At 48.6% G+C, this 22800-nt stretch overlaps 2 protein-coding genes and 1 pseudogene across 2 annotated transcripts; 1 reads left to right on the top strand and 2 right to left on the bottom strand.

Moving 5' to 3' along the window:
- Positions 1 to 3523: 3523 nt before the first annotated feature.
- Positions 3524 to 5122, bottom strand: LOC120689438 (annotated as a pseudogene).
- Positions 5123 to 6120: 998 nt separating this feature from the next.
- Positions 6121 to 19607, top strand: LOC120689437 (pentatricopeptide repeat-containing protein At3g09040, mitochondrial-like). Its single transcript, XM_039971705.1, has 4 exons — positions 6121 to 6822; positions 9811 to 9814; positions 10815 to 12100; positions 19044 to 19607. The coding sequence occupies exons 1-4, from the start codon at positions 6229 to 6231 to the stop codon at positions 19605 to 19607; spliced, it is 2448 nt and encodes an 815-aa protein (XP_039827639.1). The 5' UTR covers positions 6121 to 6228.
- Positions 19497 to 21039, bottom strand: LOC120691183 (65-kDa microtubule-associated protein 3-like). Its single transcript, XM_039974193.1, has 2 exons — positions 20238 to 21039; positions 19497 to 20121 (listed from the first exon to the last, which is right to left on the bottom strand). The coding sequence occupies exon 2, from the start codon at positions 20089 to 20091 to the stop codon at positions 19621 to 19623; it is 471 nt and encodes a 156-aa protein (XP_039830127.1). The 5' UTR covers positions 20092 to 20121; positions 20238 to 21039; the 3' UTR covers positions 19497 to 19620.
- Positions 21040 to 22800: the final 1761 nt, after the last annotated feature.

The following is a 22800-nucleotide window of genomic DNA, read 5'->3' as shown; positions in this document are numbered from 1 at the left end:
CACTATTAATTTTTAGCCAATTGTATTTCTATAGGACTATCAGGAGCATACCTTGTTGCAGGGTGCCGACCACGGGGCGGGGCACTCCTCAGTCCTCACGCTGCGGCCTGCGGCCTGCGGTCGCCAGTCGCGAGCTCGAGGCCGCCGTGCGGCGGCGCGGCGTGGTGCTCGCATCGGGCGCCGGCGCCGGCGCGCCGCTCCCCCATCCGGCCAAGCAGCCAGCCCCCAGGTCGCGTTGGCGGCTCGACGGACGGCGGGAGCCTGGAGGCGGGCGGCGGATGGCCGGACGGCGAAGCAGGCGGTGGCAGCCGGCGAACGTCGGGCTCGGGGCCGGCGCGCCGCTCCCCCAGCTGGCCAGCCCCCAGGTCACGTTGGGTGGCGGCCGATCGGGAGCCAGGCTGCTGCCAGGGGTATCCCCGGACTGGTGGTAGGGTTTGATATTTTGGTGGGGTTGCCGGGCCGGATGGGCCATTTTGTTTGGGATTGGGCCGACCTAATTCTTTGGGCTGTGGCATATGCGGGCCAGGACTGATGGGGAGTTGGGGACCAATAGCCGGACGCAGGCCGGACTGCGGACGCGACGGCAAAATCTCCTTCGTCAACCTTCAGCCAGGCTCCAGCCCCTCCTAAGCTCCTTCCCATGGCGCAAAAAATAGAGGGGGGGGGGGCTCCGGGGGGGGGGGGGGCTTCACTGCTGCATTGGGGGTAGGGGGGCTCAAGCCCCCTGCCCCCATGTTGGATCCGCCCCTGGCTGGAGCACGAGATCAAGCAGCGCTCCGACGCGTACAACGCCGCCAGGGGGCTCAAGGACGGCGAGCCCAGGGCCACCTGGATTGCCGACGGATCCCAGTGGGAGGGCACCGTACTGGTGAGTTTTCTTCAGTATTGCTCGCTCTTGTTACTATTCCATTCATACACATTTTTGGTTCGCTGACCAATACCTTGAGCACATGTGCTAACCAATATCTTGAGCACATGTGCTAACCAATATCTGCTCCTAGGCACCTAGGAGATACTTACTGGTGTACTCCTAGGATCACGAGCTGTCCATACTCACTCTGTTCGCTGGGCTGGAGCTGGAGCTGGTGGCTGGAGTGGTGTGAGAAAAAAATATTGTTGGTTGGCTGGTGGCTGGAAGATGGTGCTAGAGCGGTGTGAGAGGAAAATACTGTTGGGCTGGAGACTGCTGGAGCTGCCGAACAGAATGACTGAGATAATTCAATATCTCGTAGGTGTGTAGGTACAACACCTCCCTTAAGTGTCATTTTAACATTCGAAAAAAGTTCCAAGATAAGAAGTATATTTATACTGGGACGACAGAGGTAGTACCGCAGAGCACACAACCGATCCAAGTCCATGGGGCACGTTCGAATCTCGTTTTGGTCCATTTTAAAGGACTGTGGGTTGGCCTTAGTCAGCGCCGTTGCCGTCGCGCTGGCCGGCTGGCTCGGTACCGTTCTCGTGCGGTGGTGCTGTGGCCGCCCCTCCGGCCCCGCCGCCGGCCAACGCGGCTGCAACCTCCATCTGCACCTCCACCCAGTGGCGGATCCAGGTCACAGGCATAGCTTCCAATGGAAGGTTGCAGCCCGTAGGGGGGGGGGGGCTGGAGCCCCCCTGTGGATCCGCCAACTGCCTCCACCCACACAGCAACCGGCGTAACGATCACAAGGACCACATGTGCGTGCCAAGGTATTTCGATCCCTCATCAGAATGCTAGTGCATCTTGTACTACTGGGACAGCGGCAGGCAGCCATCGCTCGTCGTCTCGCCGCGTCGCGATGGCCGGCGACAGCGACGCATCGTCCTCGGCCGGCCCCACTCCCACCACCGTCTCCGCAGCACCTGGGGGCTCCCGCTCCAACAACAACCCCGTGGCGGGTCCGCATGATGACGACGATGTCCGGTGCGTGTGCGTCCATCCCATCCCATCCCATCCATCCCATCCCATCCCATCCCATCCCATCCCGACGATGCTCGTGTGTTTTTGCTTGATTGCTCTGCTTCTGATGATGGCTCTGCTCATACAAATTTGAAGTCAATTACCTAAATAAAAAGAAAAAAAACATGTTAATCGAAATAAGAAAGAAAGATTCAATTGTTCATTATAACAATCATAAGGCCCATGGCCCATAGGCCATTTTTGGTTAAATTCATCTATCAAAATCCTTGCAAATATATTTTGTGACATAATAAATTTAATGTAAACCAAGATAACTTAATACCCGATCATTACAACGAGATAAGTAAGCCATTTTTGTTTAAATTCATTGATCAAAATCCCTGCAAATAGATTTTGTGACATAATAAGTTTAATTTGAACCAATATGACTTAAATGCTCGCTTGTTTGCTTGCTGCCTGCGTATCTAGTCTAGTTATATATGCAAGTATGTGAAGGATCGGACAGATACATAGCCCCTCAATTATATTGTTTATTACTGGCCGGAGCACGCTATCATCATGCGCGTTCCAATCCCACCCATCCTGCTGCTTTTATTTGCTGCACTATTACTTGCGGTACATTGATTACTAATGTATGCGACGCTACTGACTGAACTGAACAGGGCGCCGCCGCCATCGGCAGCAACAAATGACAACCTCGACTTGGATTTCCTGGAGCATTATCAGTCAGATCAGAACGACCTCGCCGTGAATTTTCTGCTTGACGACGACTACGTCCCCTTGTATCGCAACAGGTGAGTTGTTAGTTGCTCTTCATGCCTGCCTGTTTCAATTCGTTGCCTCATTAAATTAAGCATAGCGAAGCGATCGAGAGCTAGCACATATGTTACATCTCACTGGAATATATAATTAGATGAAGGATCAACATATTACATATATAATGCATTGAAAATCATTTTGTGCTGATGGCTGTCCTTTCCTGTTGGATACATGATATGATGCAGGACGAACATTATCCCTGAGGCGGTGGACCAAATGCCGATACGTTTGGAAACAACGGAAACTGACAACAACACCATGTAGGCGGGAGGGAGGACGGAGCGGCGCCGGTGAAGGGCGCGGGAGGGCGGCCGACAGCAAAGCGAAAAATCCACATATACACAGTGGCGGAGGCTGGAATCACCGGCAGGGGGGCTGCTTCCTCCTCTTCTTCCTCCCGCCCCATCCCCCCTTTCTTCTGCTTCTCTCCCTTCTTTCCTCTTCTCCTCCCTCCTCCTCTCCTCTATTTCCATGGAGCTCATGGGGGTAGGGGGGCTTGAGCCCCCCTTGCCCCCACGCTAAATCCGCCCCTGCATATACATGCGACCGCGGGGTTTATCTAGACCATCCATACATCTCGAGATTTGTTCTAAAGTACAACTTTAGATGTATTCTACGGGCCATATTTTATTCACATGGTGGCTCTTGTTACAAGTACGTGTTTCTGTATATATACACCAATGAACTGTAGTCTGTAGAAGAAGAAAAAAAATCAAATGCCCTTTTGCAGCAACAGAAAAATGAAGGAGACTGTGATCTAACCTATGCCAACTACTGCCCAGAATGTGCCAATATCCTCCGCCTCTAGTGAAGAAAGCCCCTGGTGTACAAAAGAACCAGAGTGAGCATGTTGATTAGTTTCTTCACCTTCTCCACCCTCTAGCTTCCTTCAGACGACATACTATCATCAGCATCTTCCTCCCTCACCGTCACCAATGTCGAAACCGAACAACTGCTCCTCTCACCATGAAGAACAACACTGATTTGTCATCTTCCTCCACCTCAACCACAACCTGAACCGGCGGAGCCATCATGGTGTCGTCGTCATGAACAACCACCGCCACATGATCATCGTCCGGTGGAGACCCCTGTGACACTGCAACCATGTCAGTTGCACTGAAAACGTCACGGTGGTGATCGGTCATGGTCACCGCAAGCAACGGCTGCCTCTGCTGACGATGCCGATCATCATCGGCAGCCTTGGAGAAGAAGACCTCGCCGTCGACGTGGTAGCGGCTGGCCGTGCGCACCTCCTACGCCAGTGCGCAGGGCCAGCAGAAGAGCCACCGGGCGTAGTCCGTCACGGACTTGGAACCGCAGCAGGCCATGCTCCCGGGGAGCCCAAACTTCTCCCTCATCTGGATCCTCCAGTAGCCGCCGTAGAGCAGCCCGCACGCGCAGAGCTGCACGCCGGCACCGCCCACCGCGTCTCGGATGTGCCGCGCCGACACGCCCAGCACCCAGAGCGGCGCGAAGCAGAGCAGCGCGAACGTGGCGGCGTGCATGCACGCGTTCCCCAGGCCCAGCCGCTCCATGTTCCACCCGAACACGCAGAAGGTGCAGGTGAAGGAGAGCCACCAGGCCGGCGACGCGTTGCCGGCGCACTCGAACATGCCGCCGACCCACTCCGGCTCGACGACGACGTGCCCGACCGGAGAAAGGCGCTGTTTTGCATCGGAGACCATGGCGTCAGAGCACGCGAGCTTGCACGGCGAGCTTGCACGACGAGCTGGCCTTTCCTAGCGGGCTGCAGACGGTGTACACGGCGGTGGCGACCGGCGCGACGACGCCGAGCACGAAGAAGCCGTCCTCGGCGAGCTCGGGGCGCGTGCGCCTGGTGTACCCCCAGTAGAGCCCGCAGAGCACGTACTGGCACGCGACGGTAAGGTGGAGCAGCGCGACGACGACGGTCAGGTCGGCGGCGTCGCGGGGTCGCCAGCGGCAGAGGAGGAAGAGGTGGTAGCAGAGCGCGGGGTGCTGGTAGAGGCTCATGAGCGTGAAGAGCGCGTTGAGCACCTGGTTGTTGGTCTCGACCCAGCGGCTCCGGTCCGCCGGCGCCGGGAACGCGGCGTCGAGCAGGCCGAGGAGGAGGAGCACGAGCATGCCGCCGGAGACGCCAACGCAGAGGAGCCAGAGGAGCAGCGCGATGTTCATGGGGTTCTCGAGCCATTCCTTGCACGCACGGCGGAGGGAGCCCCGGTCGACGGCGGACGACGCGTCGTCGTCGGCAGATTTTGGGCGACAGAAGGTGGGGAGCTGCCCGAGCCAGTGCGCGCGCTGTTGTGGCCTGTCGCCGGGGAGGAGGTGCTCGGAGAGCGGCGGCGTGGAGGCTCGGTAGCTGGGGAGGGCAGGGGCGTGGTGGTCCGGTGTGGCCGGGGCATTGTCATCGCCGGCGAGAAGCATGGCGGCGACGTGGCAAGAAGCGACGGCTGAGCCGGAGACTTGCAAGAAGTGGTACTGCTAAGAAGGAACGGCTTATGAAGGGCGCGATCCAGCAAACTGGGGTCAGGTCAACGTCAATCTTGGGTACGTACGATTTGGAGTACGTTTCACGTACGAGCTCCGGAGAAATACTAGCTGACTTTGTCCATTTGATTTGACGAGGGAATAAAATGATGGAGCTTTCTAATTTCTCACTCCATTGTTTGCACCATTTTCTACATATTTTTTTATGATAAATTTTAGAGGAAACTATGGCAATCGTGGTTTGACCTGAACTTTCTCATTAACACTGAAGCTGATTTTGTGTACTCTTTTTCATTAAAAAAACACAGGAGCAGAGCATCGTTGAGTTATTCCTACAACTTTAACCCTTATCCTTACTCGGTATTAGATACAGTGTGAACTGTGAATCTTGCAGACGCAGCAGAATCACTAGCATTTCGCGTAAGTTTTTCAGCTTGAAGTAGAAATCACAAATCAAGCACAATTTACAGGTTATTCCAGTTCAAAATCAGAATATTGACTGCGGATTACAGTATTAGTAGTGCAATGAATTTACAGGTACAATGGGGATTGATACGTGAGAGGCATGGCACCTGGGACAGCCGGAACCGAATCCAAGTTTTGCCGCCGCCGCCGCCATCTCCTGATGCTGATGCTGGCTTCGCCCCTACGCCGCGGCGCCGCCCATCTCGATTTGCCATTGCCATCGCTCATGCGCTCTCCATCCCCGCATGAAGCCCACAACGACGGCAGCTCTCTTCCTCTCCTCCCGACCTGCCATTGCCCGCAGCGCAAACATGCTCTCCACCCTCGCCGGCTCCACTCCCACTCCCACTCCCACTCCCACCAGGGAGAGGGACCCCTTCGCCATCGCCCATGCCCTCTCCTCCATCGCCTACTCCTCGTCTTCCTTCACCTCTCCACCATCCCTCGCCACGGGCTCAGGGCTCCACGCATAGTGCATAAAGCTCGGCGTGTCCGCCGACACCTTCACCACGAACTACCTCCTCATCTTCTACAAGAGGCGCGGCCACCTCGCCGGCGCGCTCCGCGTGTTCGACGAAATGCCGCACCGGAACCTCGTCTCCTGGACCGCCATGGTGTCCGGCTCCGTGCGCAACGCCGCGCCTGACCTGGGCCTCCAGCTGTTTGTCTCCATGCTCGGCAACGGCCTCTGCCCCAACGAGTTCGCTCTCGCATGCGCGCTCGGTGCTTGTTGCCAGTCAGCGGTGGCCAATGCCAGGCTCGGCCTTTCCGTTCACGGCCTCGCTGTCAAAGCTGGCCTGGATGCCAATCCTTATGTGGGAAGCTCGTTGATGCTAATGTATGCCAGGCATGGGCGTACTGCTGCTGCGGAGCACGTGTTTGCAGGCATTGTTTTCAGAGACCTGGCATGCTGGAACGCGATGTTGGAGGCTTATATCTCGAATGGATACGCATGTGATGCGATGAGGACAGTGGTTCAGCTGCATCGCTGTGGAATAACGCCTGATGTTTTCACCTATATTTCAGCTGTAAAGGCTTCTTCGATCAACAGCGAGTTAAATTTTGGGCGGCAGCTACATGGTCTTGGCATCCACAACAGGTTCGAATCCAGTACTTCAGTGATGAACGCGCTTGTTGATATGTACTTCAGAACAGGACAGCAGGACATGGCTGTTCCAGAACCGCCCAAATTAAACCGGTTTAAATACGCTAACTATCATCTTAATTGTTAATCTAGTTGTCATGCACTTAAAATGATGTAATCCGGCAGCCTGTTGGGTTAAGGATCGAAAACACTGGAAGTCTCGCACGAAGACGAGCACAGATGATTACAAGCAGATAAAAGTTCTCAAATTTAATTTATAATGCGGAGTTTTGTAAACAAATTTACATAAAATATCAGAGTTCAAAATGCAGCAGAAAACAAATAGAAGTTTAGTTTAGAAAAACAACGATAACTACGATGACGTGAGGACATCACATCGAGCCCACCGATGTGAATCCTAGTTAGCTCCAACCAGCAGCAGCTACCTGAAAACATGATAACAACAAACCCTGAATATACTAATACTCAGCAAGACTTACCCGACTAGTGGTATATACTTAGCCGACTCCTAGACATGCAAAGCTTTTTGGCTCTGGAGTTATTTTGCTCAAAGCTACTAATGGTGGATCCTTGCTTTCAATATTTTAGCTCAAGTTTAATGTACAAATATCAACTAGGTTTGCATAAACATCTTGAGCAAACATGGTACATCATATTATATTTTCCAAGAGTATCATAAACATATATTCCATCCTCGTCTTTCAATTCTTATTCCACTTCTTTACTACGATGTGACGCAGTGACCAAGACTCATATCCGCGAGTCACGGCGAATCGATCCGATTTAACCTTGCAAGGTGGACCTAACTCACACGACACATGCAAACCACGCCGGGCCACACGCGTCAGCTGTTTCCATCATTACCACGACATCTGAACCACGCCTGCTAAAACCCAGGTGAAGGGCCCCTCACAGCGAACTCCCAGAGAACCCGGAGGCGACATCCAATCCAACACCCGCCATCATCCCACGCCCAGCGTAGCAGGATGGAATTCAGAGTATCGTCGTAAAGTGGTACACAGTTTACCGGTTTCGACTACCTCCTACTTCCGGTATGTGGTTACTACTGTTCAATCCTCGGTCATCAGGGCCAACAACGGTACGGTCCTCAATCGACACAGGCGGAGGTCCACTTTCCAAACATTTCATATCCGTAATCCAATTCCTCTCTGCCCGGTCTCCATTTTTTTTCTTTCCTCACGGATTCATTCTCAAGCCACTTTTCCATAAATAACAAAAACCTATAGCTCGCGAGTGACAGCAATCACTCGACTTCTACCGGATCCTAGTTAAGCATGGCAATACTAACGACACATGTATACTAGTATAGACTCAAAGGTACCTAGGGAGAAACATGCATACTAGGGTTCCATACAACTCCTAAAAACGTAAATGCACAAATACTTAAATAAACATTGAACACTCAAATTAGGGGTTATGCTCTGGGGCTTGCCTGGGTTTGACACAAAGTCAGTTAGCTTGTAGTCTTGCACCGGCTTGACATCATCCCAGTCCAAGCATGCACTCCAGTCGGTCCTTCCGTCTTCTGGATTAGTCCACCCGTGCACCATCTTCTGGCTCGGCTTCAACATTGCCCTCCGGTTCCACGTGTCGCACATTTAGCGTACCTAGATGATATGCAACAATGCAAATGCAATGCAATTAAAGGAAAGACAGGACTGGACAATCATTTATCGAGTAAACACAACAAACAAACTCAAAAGGCAAAAGAGTTGGTGCTGCAACACGAGAGTTCATTTAAGTATTTTAGCCTGAAGTGTTTCCTTTCGAAAAGCATTACTAAACTCATTTAGAAAAGCCAAGCAACATGTAAAGCAAGAAGGGTTAGATTAGAACTTTATTTAACTAGCAAGTAAAAAAAAAAAGCATGAGCGAACACCAAGACCATTTAACTTAACAAGCCAACACAAGCAAGCTAACAAAATTAACCAATAAACTGGTTCTCAAAAGTTAACAAGATCTACACATGAGTAACACAATAGCAAGATAAACTAACCAATTAAAGATCTACAACATGCACACCTCTTCTGATCATGAAACTTTTATGGTGGATTACACATGCAAAGACTAGGATGCTGTATAAATATTGCATGCACATGCTTTATAAACTAATTACTACCGACAAAACAAATTTTAGTTTAAGTTAAGCATGTGAGAGCTAGATAAATGCAAAACTCAACATTTTCTATAAGCACATGGCCATGTTAAAAGTTTAGAAGGCATAAGAACATCATCCAAGGGCAATGGAAATACATTTTCTATTTTTATACATTTCTATGTACTAAGCATTTAACAAGTTAATTCAAGAACTCGGTCATACTGCACTTAATCAGCTTGAAATTTTTACCACAGCACACACCTCACAAGAAGAGCCTACCATAAAAATTTCATAGCAATTTGAGTAGTACAACTAAATATATGAATTTATGTCTAACAAACATAGATAAATATCGAGAGCAATATTTTTCTACTAACACATAAACTTTTATACCTCTACTGCACAGATCTTCTCACAAGGATTCCAAAACATATTAATTTGCTATTTCACGATTTTTCTACTATTTACTATGCATTTTCAAAGTTTCAAGCGATTTGGTCCCTGAAACACTATTTCTATGAGTCTATGACAGTGCATAAACCCCCCTGCATTTGTCTGAATTGCTGCACGAGGCCCTCCACGTGAAGTTGGAACAGAGGAGGTGCTCACGAGCTCGGTTTGGCAAGGGGAGGCCATGGCGGCTGCAGTGGGGTGGTGGGGAAGCACAAGGGGCTCTCCTAGGGCCGATTTGAAGCAAGAGCCGGAGTCGGAGGTGGTCTGTAGGGGGGCAGCGGCGGAGCAGCAGCTCGAGCTGCGAGGGCGCGGTCATTTCGGTGAGGGGGCAGCCGATGTAGGTTGGGGAAGGGGCCAGGGAGGATGAGGGCGTCGAGAGGGAGCTCACCACGGCCTTGATTCGGGCGGAGGAGAACCGGAGGAAGGGCTCGACGTGCAGGGCAAACGGCAGCCATGGCGAGCGACGTTCTTGCCAGCGTCGAGGCCGGTCGACGGCGCAGCGGAGCGGCACGGAGATCAGCCTGGCAAAGGGCATCCGCGGCGCGCAGTGGCTCGCAGAGGCGCGGCACATGAGTTTGGGGTGGCCGGCGACGGCGACAGCGGCAGAGCAGGGGAGCGGCGGCTTGGCGCTCGGCTCGTGGCCGTAGCGGCCATGGCGCGGCGCCGGGCCGATTCGGCCGGGGAGAGGCTCGGTCGGGCTCGTGGAGAGGCTGCGGAGTTTCGGGGCGAGGCGAATCGGCTCTGGGGAGTGGAAACGGGGCGGGAAAGCGAGGGGTGGTCGGCGCGACGTCGACGGCGCTCCGCTCGTCTCTGCTCGTCTCGAGCTCGAGGAAGGAGAAGAGGAAAGGCGCAAGGGCAACGTGGCCTCGGGGAGAGGACAAGGACGCGCTCGAGCGGAGGTCGAGGATCGCCGACGCGTGGAGTCGTCGCTGGCATGGGCGTGCGGCATGGGCGCCGGAAGCTGTGAACAGAGGGAGAAAATGGTTCAACGAAACTTAGCTCGATTTTGACCGTCCAAAACTCAAAATTTCATATAGAAACTCGAAAAATTTTAAGAATGAAAGTTGTTCAAAATTTGATTTCCTCCAACTTTTGTTTTAGGCAAAACTTCATTTGAAGATCAAATCATGGTTTAAAATTTGAAATGTTAAAACCAAAGCATTAATGTCCTATTCAAAGCAAAATTAAAAGTTTTCTTCACTTTTTGCATAGCAACATCAAAATCCACCAATATGAAAGTTGTTCACAGGATAAAACTCTAAACCTTTGTTTTTAGGCAAAAGTTTATTTGAACAAAAATTTAAAAGTTATTTTTAAAACATGTTTTATTGGATTTGAAAAATAGTCATCATTTCATGTGTTAACAAGCTAGCAAAATGTAATTAAAAACATTTTATGCATGCACGGTTAGTGTTAATGACGATGTTAAAAACATGATTACTCCTAATTACTAGGAATTAACACGTGAGGTGTTACAATGGCCATAGCTATCTTTGGTAAGATTCGGCAAAAGGACACTGTCTCCTGGAACACGGTAATTTCCGGTCTTGCCAATGATGAGGAAGTGAAGGCAGCTACAGACTGCTTTGTCGACATGTCACTATATGGTTGTAAACCTAACCAAGTTACATTATCTGTCATGCTGAGGCTCTGTGGTGCTAAGGAGAACACCTCCCTCGGTCTTCAGATCTTTGGACTTGCCTATCGTCATGGCTACTCTGAGAAACTACTTGTAGCGAATGCGGTCATCAACATGCTGTCTAGATGTGGTCTGCTCCACTCTGCTTATGGCTTCTTCAGTAATCTCAGTGTCAGAAATATTATGACATGGAACGAGATGATTGCAGGCTATGGTCTGCACAGTAGTTCTGAAGATGTAATGAAGCTCTTCCGCAGCTTGCTCTGCTTTGGATCAAAACCAGATGAGTTCACCTATCCAGCTGTTTTGTCTGCATTCCAACAAGCTCACGACTCAAGAAACCATGAGCAGATCCACGCATGTATTCTGAAACATGGGTTTGCTTCATGTCAGTTCGTCTCGACTTCACTAATCAAAGTAAAGGCAACCCTTGGTTCAGTTCATGGTTCACTGAAAGTCATCGAGGACACTGGCAAGATGGATTTGGTATCATGGGGAGTCACCATCTCTGCATTCTTGAAGCATGGCCTGAACGATGAGGCCCTTTACCTTTTCACTTTGTTCAGAGATGAGTGCACACAGGAGCCTGATGAGTTCATCCTGGCTACCATCCTGAACGCTTGTGCAAACGCAGCATTGATAGGGCAATGCAGATGCATTCATTCCCTCGTTGTCAGGGCAGGGTACAGCAAGCACTTCTGTGTGGCAAGCGCCTTGGTTGATGCGTATGCAAAGTGTGGCGATGTTACTGCTGCTGAAAGTGTGTTCACTGATGTTTCGTTGGTGACTAATGACACCATACTGTACAACACCATGCTGACAGCTTATGCCAACCATGGTCTGATCCATCAGGTCCTCGGGCTGTACCGAGAGATGAAAGAACTTCAACTGGCTCCAACACCAGCTACTCGCCGGCGCCGCGACATTCCCCCGCCATTGGTCGCCGTCAGCACCATCCTCGGCAGCGGCGTCGCTCCGGCCTCCACCGCCAGCGACCGGCCGCCGCCGCTCGGCCTCCACTGCCGGCCGGGCGCCGTCGCCCGTCGCCGAGGTCGGAGGAGCCGCGGCGCCTCGTCCTCGGCCCCGCTCGGCCTCTCACCTCCGCCTGGCAACGCCGCCGCAGTTGCCCCGTCGGTCCGCCGCGGTTGCCCTGCTCGCTCGCCTCCGCCCGGCAACGCCGCCGTGATTACTCCTTTTTTTTTCTTCCAAAAAAATAAAGGAGATAAATAGATGGGGGCTTTGAGATAATGGCTGCTGCTGGACCTCGAAGCAAGATTTAGGAGCCGAGAGATAGGAGCCGGCCCCCAAATAACAGATAGGGCCTTGATTTGAGGGCTCCTGTTGCAGTTGCTCTCTGGCCACGACAACGCGCCCGCCACGACCCCTCAGGTAGTCAGGTCCTCCTACAACTATAACATATCCCCGGGCTTACCATTTTTTCTTTGGTAAAATATCTCCTACAACTATATGTATGAAAGTATACTTTACGTTGTCTGTCTACCAGAAAATAATTAAATAATGGCAGGACATGTGTATATTTTGTATGGTATATTTGTACTATGCATCTTTTTCTTTTTGACGTCAGGATGTAAGCATAATCTATCTGAAAAGCAACAGGATGTGAACTATTTGCTTGTACAAAGAAATAAGAGATCAGGGATGAGGGGCATTATATACATTTGTCTTTCACAACAAATCTACTATGAAGATTAAAATCCAGGGAACTAAAAGGACTCCATTCTCAGAATCTACAATCTAGATTCTCATAATTTGAAGATGATGCAAACTGGAGCTTAATTTCAATGTTTAGCCGCAAGAACTAGATGAGAACGTAATGATCGACCCCTGGAATTTGGAATGCCTGTCTTTTGGCTAATTTTGCTATCACTGGTATTGCAAAATTGCATCAATCAGTGTGCTGAGTTCTTGCATAGAACGAAAGATGTAATTTGTAAATAAGATTTATAAATATTCAACATAATAATCTATATATTGCCCGTAGCAACGCACGTGTATTTTTTTTCTAGTTGTCATAATAAACAAAAATGTGTAAAAGTGCATGGGCAGAGTTGTCCGATTGTCCAAAAATTAACATAGCAGGAGTAAAATCACAAAGTTTAAAAAATGAGGCAAAATCACCATTCGGCTGCAAAACAGGGGTATAAATGTTTTTGCCCTTTGAAACAAATACCTTATTCTTTACTATATATATATATATATATATATATATATATATATATATATATATATATATATATATATATATATATATATATGTCACCACCAGTGGTATATATGCAAATGTTAAAAAAAACACTGGTATATATTCAAGGCATCTAAAAGCCCTCCACGTATATCCGTGTCCACAGATACACGCGTGTGTACTTCCATGAAAAAGATGATTTGTTTTCTTAGGAGAGCCACGGCGGAGTATTAGATCAGGCCGGTATATGCATTTACTTCCGCACATTATGGAAACGCTTGTGTATGGAAATTTCTTTACTTTTTTAGAAAGTTACACATAAGAGGAAACTCTCACGTCGCATTATAATATTTGCTAGCGCCCAACGAAATTCCAAAGGATTAAATGAGTAAAGGAAGTGGTGAGTAAAGAGTATACTCTATAGCCGGCCATAGAATAGCTTATTCTATAGCCAGGTCACCTGGCGCATCCCAATTGACCACCTGCTAATCCGGCCCGTAGGCAAAGCCACCGAGCGAACTGAACGGACGAATGGTACAACGGTCATTAGTTCACGGCGTAATCAGCGGCACAGCGCCAAACAAGGAGGAGCTGCTGGGAGCAATATTGCGTAACGAACCGTCCAGATACATGCATGTGCAGAGTACATGCAGGTTACCACATGCCGCGATGCACTTTTGGTTACATGTACGTACTTGCAAATGTCGATTACGAGAATAAAAAACTAGGTTGACTGTCTAATTTTATTTCAAAAGTTAAACAATTTGTAAAGCAATAAACAATTCATTTACCACGATGGCCTAGGTCAAGTTACTAGATTTTATACTTCTTGTATTTGGTTATCCTCTTTTTTTTTTAAAAAAAATAATTGTAAGTGATTTACTAGAATCAACGCCCTTATCTCTATACTTCTAAACGCGGCCCAAGCTCGGCCACGGCATTGCGCCACGTCGCCCGCAATTCCCGGCCGTCGGATCGGCCGGGCGGACGGCCTAGATCTTGTGTTTCCCGGTCATTTTGCAAAAAAAACCTCGACATTTTGCAAAAAAGTCCTTGAACTTAGGACATTTTGCAAAAAAGTTCCCGGTCATTTTGCAAAAAAGTCCTCGAACTTAGGCCATTTTGCAAAAAAGCCCTCGACATTTTGCAAAAAAGTCCTCGAATTTAGGCCGTTTTGCAAAAAAGTCCTCGAACTTCCTTGGAATACCAGATCTTGCGTTTCCCAGTCATTTCGAAAAAAAGTCCTCGAACTTAGGACATTTTGCAAAAAAAATCCCCTAACTTCCTTGGAATACAACCCGCCGTCTTTTTCCTCTCTCAAGAATTTTCTTCGAAATACCCTCGAATATTACTTAAATTATGTAACAATCCGTTTCATTCATTACTTCTACACTAGCGACACTATACATAGTATTCGACTACCAAGACACATTCGAACCAAAACGTGTCCAACATAAAATTTGCTTAACATTTCAAAATATACAACTTTATTACAGAGCATATTTTTAAACTCAAAACACTTCCACAATTCATTCACACCAATGCTTATATGAAATCCATTCTACCTATGATTCGGACACTGAAATATTTTTATGTCAAAAAGTTTTGAATACAAAAAATCACTCAAAATTTGAAAATCTAAATCCCTGCTACACAACAAAATTTTAAATTAAAAAATATTTTCATAATTCGTTCACATAAATATTTACCCCTAATTTCTTAAAAAAATACCATCACGTGTCTACAGATTGCTAACTTTCATGATTCTAGCTTGAACTCTCCCGTTTTCGCATTTATATTAAGCTTCCAGCTTAAGAAAAAATGTACAAATCTTTCTTTTTACAATTACAACATAAATTCTATTTACAAAATTCCCAAACCTACAACTAAGATCTCCGGGACTCCATCATCGCTTTCTTTGTCCACTTAATCCCCACCTCCATGTCAATTGTATAATCCTCTAGACATAGCCTACGCTAATACTACTCACAGGTCATCTACTATACCAGCCCAAGCTGGCGCGCCAAAGGCGCGCCCCAGTTTCTAGTGTCTTTACTAGAATTATGCCTGCTGCCATTTTAAATTATGTTTTCACTAGACATTATGCCCTTGTCTACAGTGGCGGAGGTAGGATGGAGAAGAAGGGGGGGCTGAATCAATGAAGTTGTTAATTTGTATAAAATTTTAATGGTGATTTAATATTTTGCTACAGTAATTTTAGTGTAATTATTTGCTTTAGGGGGGGCTGGAGCCCCCCGCCCCCCCTTTGCATCCGCCGCTGCTTGTCTATGGTTAACCTTCACGAGAACTTACATACATGACAATACGCAATTACCGAAGTGGCACTATCAAGTTACTATGGCCTACTCTCTCTCTCTCTCCCTCTCTCTCTCCTATTGTCGTAACTCATTGTATAAATATTGTACAGAACTGAAAGTGTCGTATTATTGTACATCTCTGATTCTAATAAATTAGGTATCATTTGTAGTAACTTCGTCATCATACAATTGCCGTAGATCATTTTGTTGTGATTGCTTCATGATAATTGTTTCATCATTATAGTTATCGGTACCTTGGAACAAAGGCTTTTCACAGAATTATGGTAACTCCCCATCCTAATCATCATGCTAATCCATCGTACGTAACTATTTTCATGGTAAATTTAGTCTCCTGATTAAAGTGTTTGTTCCCCAGGCTTGGTGTCAAATTGTGGTAAAATGATATATAGTGACTCAACCATTCGAACTATCATATACCTATTTCATGGTAAATATGTCTCATCATTATATATAGTAACCGGTTTATGCAAACAGGTTTACATCTAATTAAGGTAATTATCCATCCTAAATATCAAGTTGAGTCGTTTGCATTATCGTAACTATTTCTTGTCACTGTGCCCTACTATTACATCTAGCTAGTTAATCGTTCTTAGTTTCTCCTATATATACACGATGGGCTCTTTATTCTCGTAATGCATACATGTATTCTCGTAACCCTATATGGTACACTTGAATGCAGATATGGACGGTAGCTTGCCAGGACGTACCGATATAGGAAGCTGCATCAAACGGTGATTTCGTGCTGATATTAATGGCAGGAGTGCTCCCTGCTGATTTGGTGCCAGATGGAATTATCGTCACCTCGGGAGGGTCAGCAACCATTAAGGCATTAAGTAAGCACGGTTGATCCGTGATTCTGGAGCCGGATGCGCTTGGTTGGTGCATCAATTGGCCTGGACACAAAATAAGCTATTTTATGGCTGGCTAGAGAGAGAGAGAGTGTGTGTGTATATATGTATATATGCGATCGTGCAAATTCTAATCTTTAGTTCCATCTCCATATTTTCCAAATACACTTACAAAATAAATCATGGGACTGTTAGAAAATTAGTTAAATTCATGTTATTTTTAATCCACGGACGCCAGGAAGTAGTCGTAAAGATCACGATCTCGTCGATAGCCGGGAAGTAGTTGTACGCGTGACATAGACGAACGAAAGTGAGCAGTCGCGCGAAATCGTGCTCCCCAAAATCCTGATCGCACCCGAGCAGGTGTCGCAGATGCGGGCGTGGTTCCGGAGGCCCTGCTCTCACCGGTTCTGTGCGTGCAGAAACTAGCCATGGGAATACTCGAGTGCAGCAACAGGAGAAGAAAATAGCTCTAGGGATGTCTCACGTCTCACGTATCACTTATAGGAGAAGAAGCACTCGTTCCTATATGTGCTCAAGGAAATCAAGAGAATCCATTTTGACGTTACTGCTCAAGGAAATCAGGAGAATCAATTTTGACGTTAATAGCAATTGATGGACATCATCATGTCAGTTACCAAAACTGACCCACATAATATCCATAAATTGAATAGTAACATGCATGTGTCTTATTAGCTGGTTAATTGACAAAATCAATTCTTTTAAACAGCTGAAACACCTCACGGCTTGGTCCTCTTGAATTACTTGCAATATTAATTGGTATCTCCTAACATTGATAGTGTGCCTGAATTAATTCGGATTTAATTGAGTTTAAATAGGCCAAGGCCAAATGAATCCAACAGGGACTCCATCCATATTCCTGGCATATGCACGTACCCTATATATAGCCACGAAGTCTAGGGCCGTCGATGGCTTCTTCGTCGTTGACTCTTTTCGATTTGATAGATTATTAGTCAAAAAAATCTCAGGAGAGCATAAGCATATATATAGTAATATTTCAAAAGCAACAGAATAGGCCTCCGTCGTCTATCATGGCAAGCCTGTTGAGAGATGTGATGACAATGCTAATGCTGACCCTGCTCATCGGATCGCCTGCAGAGTGTAAGTTTTGTATATTTTTATTTATTGCTTCTTCGTAATCAATTAGATTTCATGATGGATCACATAAATACATATGAACGAACAAGATCATCTATGGAATGAAGCAGGTCGTCATCTGGAGGCTGCTGGGGGAAGTGCTACTGCTGGTGGTGCTGTCAACTCAACATCATGGTTAGGCGAGGGCAAGGTCACAATCATATGGTGCCTCCCAATGCAGTGCAAATACTTCGGCCCTAGTTGGAAGGACTGTTACTGCTGCGGGGATCCATATGAGGCTAAAAATTGCTATCTTACCAAGGGCGAATGCAGGGCTAAGTGCCCCGCCTGTAATCCCATATGCCCCCCGTCACCGTCGTCGTCTCGTTGAGTACCCAAGGATGAAGTCGATCGTCAATAATAAAAGACACATACATCAGAAGGTGTCATTATTGTAACGAAGTCAACGGTGCTATGTGAAATAATAATATATTTAGTGCACCCATATACTTATGGGAGAACCAAGAGAGTGTTCATTTTTACATATTTTCTTTCCCCGGTCATACTTTCTTTCTTCGGTCATACTTTACGGTCCGGAATTTGGAAACGCATGAAAAATCTTGTTTTGTTACCATCATTAGGTTGATTATTGGCGATCAGGATTGTCGACACGACACTTAGCGTGCCATCAGGATTATCATTTGGTTTTGACATGATTAGTGTTATCATTCTTGTGCTCGGAATAAAGATATCCAAGCTACTATTAAACTCACTAGAAAAAATGCCCGCGCGTTGCTGCGGGACGCTATGAATATGTACCTTCATTTTTATAGATGGTGCATCATAAATCAACATAACATAAGCAATTGATAATCTTCTCATGATGACATCTGGAAGTAATTTGCATTTGGTGCCCGACCAAAAATTGATATAGAAGGAAAAATGTTCATGCGTTGCTACGGGCAAAGTGGATATCCTTATTTTGAATTTTTTATAGTATCTTTTATTGAAATCAAGTAGCGGCTCATTATAAAAGAACATCAGATAGATATTTAGAAGTAGTGTACATGCATCTTGATCCTAATTAAAAACAGTCATCTCCACACCTAAACAGATTGCTAATAAAAAATAGTACGGAGTACAAGTAAAGTTCACCATCACGCAATACAATGCCTACCTCTTTTTGATATAGTCAACCGCTTTCGTTGAATTTGAATTGTCCACGTGATAATCCAATCATTGATCTGGCAGTTTTTGTATGAAAAATAGCCGAAATCAGGAAGTTACATAGAACTGTAAAAACCTGTCTCGCTTACACTCTCACACAAGAGCAAGGATGAGGACAGAAGGGCGTACCAAATGTGAAATATTATGACATGGAACGAGATGATTGCAGGTTATGGTCTGCACTGTAGTCCTGAAGATGTAATGAAGCTCTTCCGCAGCTTGCTCTGCTTTGGATCAAGACCAGATGAGTTCACCTATCCAGCTGTTTTGTCTGCATTCCAACAAGCTCACGACTCAAGAAACCATGAGCAGAATAGCAGATCCACGCATGTATTCTGAAATATGGGTTTGCTTCATGTCAGTGCGTCTCGACTTCACTAATCAAAGTAAAGGCAGCCCTTGGTTCAGTTCAGGGTTCACTGAAAGTCATAGAGGACGCTGGCAAGATGGATTTGGTATCATGGGGAGTCACCATCTCTGCATTCCTGAAGCATGGCCTGAACAATGAGGCCCTTTACCTTTTCAATTTGTTCAGAGATGAGTGCACACAGGAGCCTGATGAGTTCATCCTGGCTACCATCCTGAACGCTTGTGCAAACGCAGCATTGATAGGGCAATGCAGATGCATTCATTCCCTCGTTGTCAGGGCAGGGTACAGCAAGCACTTCTGTGTGGCAAGCGCCTTGGTTGATGCGTATGCAAAGTGTGGCGATGTTACTGCTGCTGAAAGTGTGTTCACTGATGTTTCGTTGGTGACTAATGACACCATACTGTACAACACCATGCTGACAGCTTATGCCAACCATGGTCTGATCCATCAGAGCAACTCCAGTGGACTGATTAAAAATGGGCCTCTATATTTCATTTTGAGGGCCAGTTTTAAAAATTTAGAGGGCCAAATGAGAGGTGTGCTCCAGCCCAACTGACTAAATAGGGCCTCTATCCATCTGACCAGTGGGCCCCGTCTCTCTCCTGTCTTCTCTCCCGACGCGCTCCCGTCTCTCTCCCGCTCGCTCGCCGCCGCCCCGACGCCCCCACGCCGCCCGCCAGACGCCAGCGCGCCGCCGGCCCTCCTCCCCAGCGCGCCGCCGCCACTCCTCCGACGCCGTCCCGGAGACCGTCGGGGATCTCGTCCTCCGACGCGGCGATGTTGCAGGCGACGCCCTGGAACCGCCGCTGCTCCTCCGCCGGCGTGTCCATCAGGTTCCACAGCTCCAGCATGCTCGCCACCAGGTCCTGCAGCTTCTCAATCCGGCTCCGTTTGATCTCCCTCAGCCTCTCGATCTCCGACGCCAGCCTCGCGATCGCGGCGTCGCTGAAGTCGCCGGCATGCTCGTCGCCGCGGCGGGCGGCGGTGATCTCCCTGGGATCCATGCCGAGCACCAAGGACGAAGACTGCAACAAGCTCATGAGCTCCGCAACCTTCCTGGTGCGGCTCTCCTGCCAAATTTCAAAACAAGAATATAATTATCGTAAAGAATCAATCAGGATTCAGGAATCAACTCCTCCTTCAGATAAGAGCTCAAATTAAATGTGAAGAATCGATCAGAACTGGCCTTCTCCGATTGGAGGTGGTGCAGGTAGGCCCTGAGCTCCTCGAGCTTGGTGAGCGTCGGAGCCGTCGACGACGACACGAGGCTGCTGCCCGCCGCCGCCGCCGAGGTTCATGTCCTGCTGGATCCTGTTCACCTGCTCCTGCTGGACAACGACGTCAAGAACCACTGGAACACCAAGCTCAAGCGGCGCCTGCTCGGCGGTGGCCGGCGCCCGAGGGCGGAGACGCGCCTCCAGCTTCTCACGAGCCCAGCCTGGCAGCACAGCTACTTCGCCTCGTCGGCGCTCGAAAGGATGCAGGCGAGCGTGCGTCTGCACCGGCAGCACCGGCAGGCGGCTCATCGCCTCGACAGCCCGGCGGCGGCCTTCACCTTGCACAACTACGGCAACCAGCTTGGTGGTGCGCCGCTGTGGCCGAGCCCGTCCCCGTCGCCTTCTCCTTCACCGACGGCGAGCGAAAGCTCAGAGATCCGACCGCGGCAGCTAGTAGCTTTCACTGGTTACTCCGGCTGCGGGAGGCACCTGGAGGAGCTCCGCGCGCGCGCCGCCAGCCTCCGCGCCGGCAGCCGCGAGCTCGCCGTGCGCCTCAGCGGCGAGGAGGCCCGCGCCGCGCTGGTCTGGCTCCCCGGATCTACGCCGCCGCCGCACGTCTCCCCAATCCTCCGCGCCGACACCTCCACCACGGCGGCGGGGGAGCACAGCACCGCGAGGACGCACACGGCGGCAAGGCGCCGGAGAAGAAGCGCCGCCGCCGCCTCGCTCCCAGCACCGCGAGGAGAAGAGAGAGAGGGAGAGGAGAGAGAGGGGATAGAGGGAGGATAGAGGGACCCCAGATTTGTGGGCTTTGCCCCAAAATTTGGTGGGCTACCAATTTTAGTCACCTGTATAGTCGCCCCGTTGGAGGGTGATTTTTAGCCCAGAGCGTCTAAAATGTCGGATAGGAACCCGGATAGTCACTCGGCTGGAGTTGCTCTCAAGTCCTCGGGCTGTACCGAGAGATGAAAGAACTTCAACTGGCTCCAACACCAGCTACTCGCCGGCGCCGCGACATTCCCCCGCCATTGGTCGCCGTCAGCACCATCCTCGGCAGCGGCGTCGCTCCGGCCTCCACCGCCAGCGACCGGCCGCCGCCGCTCGGTCTCCACTGCCGGCCGCGCGCCGTCGCCCGTCGCCGAGGTCGGAGGAGCCGCGGCGCCTCATCCTCGGCCCCGCCCGGCCTCTCACCTCCGCCTGGCAACGCCGCCGCAGTTGCCCCGTCGGTCCGCCGCGGTTGCCCTGCTCGCTCGCCTCCGCCCGGCAACGCCGCCGTGATTACTCCTTTTTTTTTCTTCCAAAAAAATAAAGGAGATAAATAGATGGGGGCTTTGAGATAATGGCTGCTGCTGGACCTCGAAGCAAGATTTAGGAGCCGAGAGATAGGAGCCGGCCCCCAAATAGCAGATAGGGTCTTGATTTGAGGGCTCCTGCTGGAGTTGCTCTCTGGCCACGACGACGCGCCCGCCACGACCCCTCAGGTAGTCAGGTCCTCCTACAACTATAACATATCCCCGGGCTTACCATTTTTTCTTTGGTAAAATATCTCCTACAACTATATGTATGAAAGTATACTTTACGTTGTCTGTCTACCAGAAAATAATTAAATAATGGCAGGACATGTGTATATTTTGTATGGTATATTTGTACTATGCATCTTTTTTTTTGACGTCAGGATGTAAGCATAATCTATCTGAAAAGCAACAGGATGTGAACTATTTGCTTGTACAAAGAAATAAGAGATCAGGGATGAGGGGCATTATATACATTTGTCTTTCACAACAAATCTACTATGAAGATTAAAATCCAGGGAACTAAAAGGATTCCATTCTCAGAATCTACAATCTAGATTCTCATAATTTGAAGATGATGCAAACTGGAGCTTAATTTCAACGCTTAGCCGCAAGAACTAGATGAGAACGTAATGATCGACCCCTGGAATTTGGAATGCCTGTCTTTTGGCTAATTTTGCTATCACTGGTATTGCAAAATTGCATCAATCAGCATGTGCCTATTTTTGATGCATTGCTTCATGGAAATCTGCTTCATATCTATGACTGAGATTCTGAATTTGGCTGGGTGCCGCAGAAAACCCATGCTCATATGTGTTGTCGTGATGCTCTACTTCCAAAACAATACACTGTGGTTAAGTCAGTGGGCTCGGCAACTATCATGGCTACAACCAAAACTCAAAGAAGTTCTAGATGATTACTGTTTTTATACTGTGTTGGCAACAGCAGAACCTACTGTAACCTATTTGAAGATCATGCAAGTGTGAGCTCAAGAATTTATCAAGGTGCTGGCAAGATCATTTTCAAAGTTCAGTTCTACACCCTGGTGACCGATGACCCTTGAGACCTCCACTTTCAAAAGGTAGTATTATTGTGTGATCTTGGTCAAAAACGACACTGTTCATTCAATTTCACAGCTTGAGGACAAGCTATCGCTTAAGGAGGGGGGAATGTCATGACCTGGGTATGGGCCATGCGTGAGTAGTAATCAGGCCTGCGAGCCTTGGTTGTTGGGCTGGAA

This window comes from Panicum virgatum, chromosome 9N, assembly GCF_016808335.1.
Source record: "Panicum virgatum strain AP13 chromosome 9N, P.virgatum_v5, whole genome shotgun sequence".
Lineage (NCBI taxonomy): Eukaryota > Viridiplantae > Streptophyta > Magnoliopsida > Poales > Poaceae > Panicum > Panicum virgatum.
Note: the sequence above shows the minus strand (reverse complement) of the source record. Positions and strands in the feature narration are given on the sequence as shown.